General features: G+C 28.0%; 1 protein-coding gene across 1 annotated transcript; it reads left to right on the top strand.

Annotated features, from left to right (window-relative positions):
* Window positions 1–203: 203 nt before the first annotated feature.
* Window positions 204–1,704, top strand: LOC125779445 (uncharacterized). The gene is made up of 5 exons (XM_049460806.1): window positions 204–523; window positions 591–734; window positions 805–846; window positions 913–1,046; window positions 1,179–1,704. The coding sequence occupies exons 1-5, from the start codon at window positions 439–441 to the stop codon at window positions 1,512–1,514; spliced, it is 741 nt and encodes a 246-aa protein (XP_049316763.1). The 5' UTR covers window positions 204–438; the 3' UTR covers window positions 1,515–1,704.
* Window positions 1,705–2,168: the final 464 nt, after the last annotated feature.

Here is a 2,168-nt window from a genome sequence, read left to right on the forward strand (position 1 = left end):
TTTAGCATAAAAGATAAAGAATATGTTCAGCAACCACGGATTAATAGTACTTATGCTGTTATGTGCATCTGTATGTATTAAAAAATTGTTGAATTATATAAAAATGTTCATCTATATATATATTTTAAGAAGAATTTATTTTTCAATTTAAATATTAACAAATACACACCAATAATAATTGGAAGTGATGTGGTTTTCTTAATCTGTGGCTATGCGCAATATATGCATTTATCTAAATACAATTAAAATCCCGCATAAATTATTTGCTTTGTGAAACTACTACACATGAAAAAATGCTTGGCAATCATGGTGCCATCTCATTTCGCTCATCATGGCTTGCTTTGTCTTCATCTGAAATCAGTCGGGAAATTTCGTGTTTCAACAGACAAAATAACTAAAATTGTTAAATAAATAAGGAATTGATTAATAAGAACGCAAATGTTGGTAAAAGTGAAAAGTGGGAATGTGATAAAACTCATTGATATAAACACAGATACCAGAGCGAAAGATGGGTTTGATTTCAGTATGTTTTTTCTTGTTTGTGGGTTAGTAAAAGTTTGTGAACCTTTATTGCATTATCATTTCAACAGTTTGTTCAAAATTCGGCATTGCGTACAATATCACAATAAAATTTCTGGACCGGAATAAAGTTCCAATAGAGGAAAGCCAAATAGTATCTACAATTAAGCAGTTTGAAAGTTTTTCCTGTTTTTTGCTAGAAATTTTAGACAAAGGTAAGCTAAGACAAAATCCCAATTATTTGTGCTAATATGAATTACAATGCACAATCTTACAAATTCACAGGTGACGTTTTGAAAGATACTATTGGAAGCTGTTTAATACCAGGTGAGCATCTTCACTTAGGAAATACATATGTATGTATGTATTAAAAATTAAATTTTAAAATTTTAGAGTGGTTTATTGAAATCAAACCGTTTTTACATCTGCTACGACTACTACCTTCATTTACACTACGCTCAAAGGAAAATAAACAACAACGACTAAATTTCGAATCAACCATCAATAAATTTATAAATTTGCAGAATGTAAGTATGTATGGAGTAACGTTTGCGATAAAACTATAACTGTTGTCCTGCTTTTATTCAAATATAAATTAAAAAGTAGCAATAATTTGTCCTATAAGAAAATCAATAATTTAACTATCTTTATAATTTTAGATAAATACACCCATAGACGACTTCGAATTAAACAGCAAGCAGCCCACAATCGTAGCATCTGGAAAAAGTAAGGAGGAAATTGTTCAGTATTTTATTTTAATTGACGGTAAAGCTTTACATGTGCCTATAACATATACTTTCATTGAGGTATTTCATTTATATTTTAAGTCATTTTATGTATTCCATATAGAATTCGATCCAGCATTGTCAAACTTTTTAAAATTTTTTTCTAAGTTCATTTACAAAGTTGAACCGAATGTAAAGTGTTCTAATCGAGTTCTTGAGATCTATATGAAATTCAAAAGCAAAATTGATGCTGAACGATCAGTAATTTAAAAAATGGGATATTTTTGTTTTATATGTAAGAAACTCGGTAGGGAGAAAAAGTTTTATAAATAGTACTAATCTAAATGAAAATGTAAAATTTTGTCTATCAAAGGTTTTACCAGAATACGAAACATGTAACATATATTCTTCAACTTGGATTGAATATAAATACGGATATCGTTATAGAACTGACTTTATGCTTTATTTGAAACGAGAAAATGAAACGCTTATATTTGCACAAATAAAAGATATTTATCTTATTAACAATAATATATTATTTTATGTTCAATATTATACTACCACAACTTTTGATGATGTTCTTAATATTTACGAGGTGTCTCCTTCGAAAAATAAGGAGGTAATCCCCTTTGACAACCTGAAATTTAAAAAGCCTTATGATTGCTATCATATTAATTCTAATATATACATAATAATAACGGATGTAATTTTTATCTAAATAGTATATGTAAATAGTTTTTGAACTGAATAAAAAATGAATTAAAAACGAGTTCCGTTTCATTCCAGCCTTTATGTGGGGGCAAATTTTGGGGAATAGTTAAGAGTTAAAATTACACCTTTTAGTGTAAATTTTTTTAGCACTTTATTGGAGCTAAAACTGCACTCAAAATTTAAGACTTAATAGAGTTAAAATTACACTTTTTA

The sequence above is a fragment of the Bactrocera dorsalis genome, chromosome 6, assembly GCF_023373825.1.
Source record: "Bactrocera dorsalis isolate Fly_Bdor chromosome 6, ASM2337382v1, whole genome shotgun sequence".
Taxonomy (NCBI): Eukaryota; Metazoa; Arthropoda; class Insecta; order Diptera; family Tephritidae; genus Bactrocera; species Bactrocera dorsalis.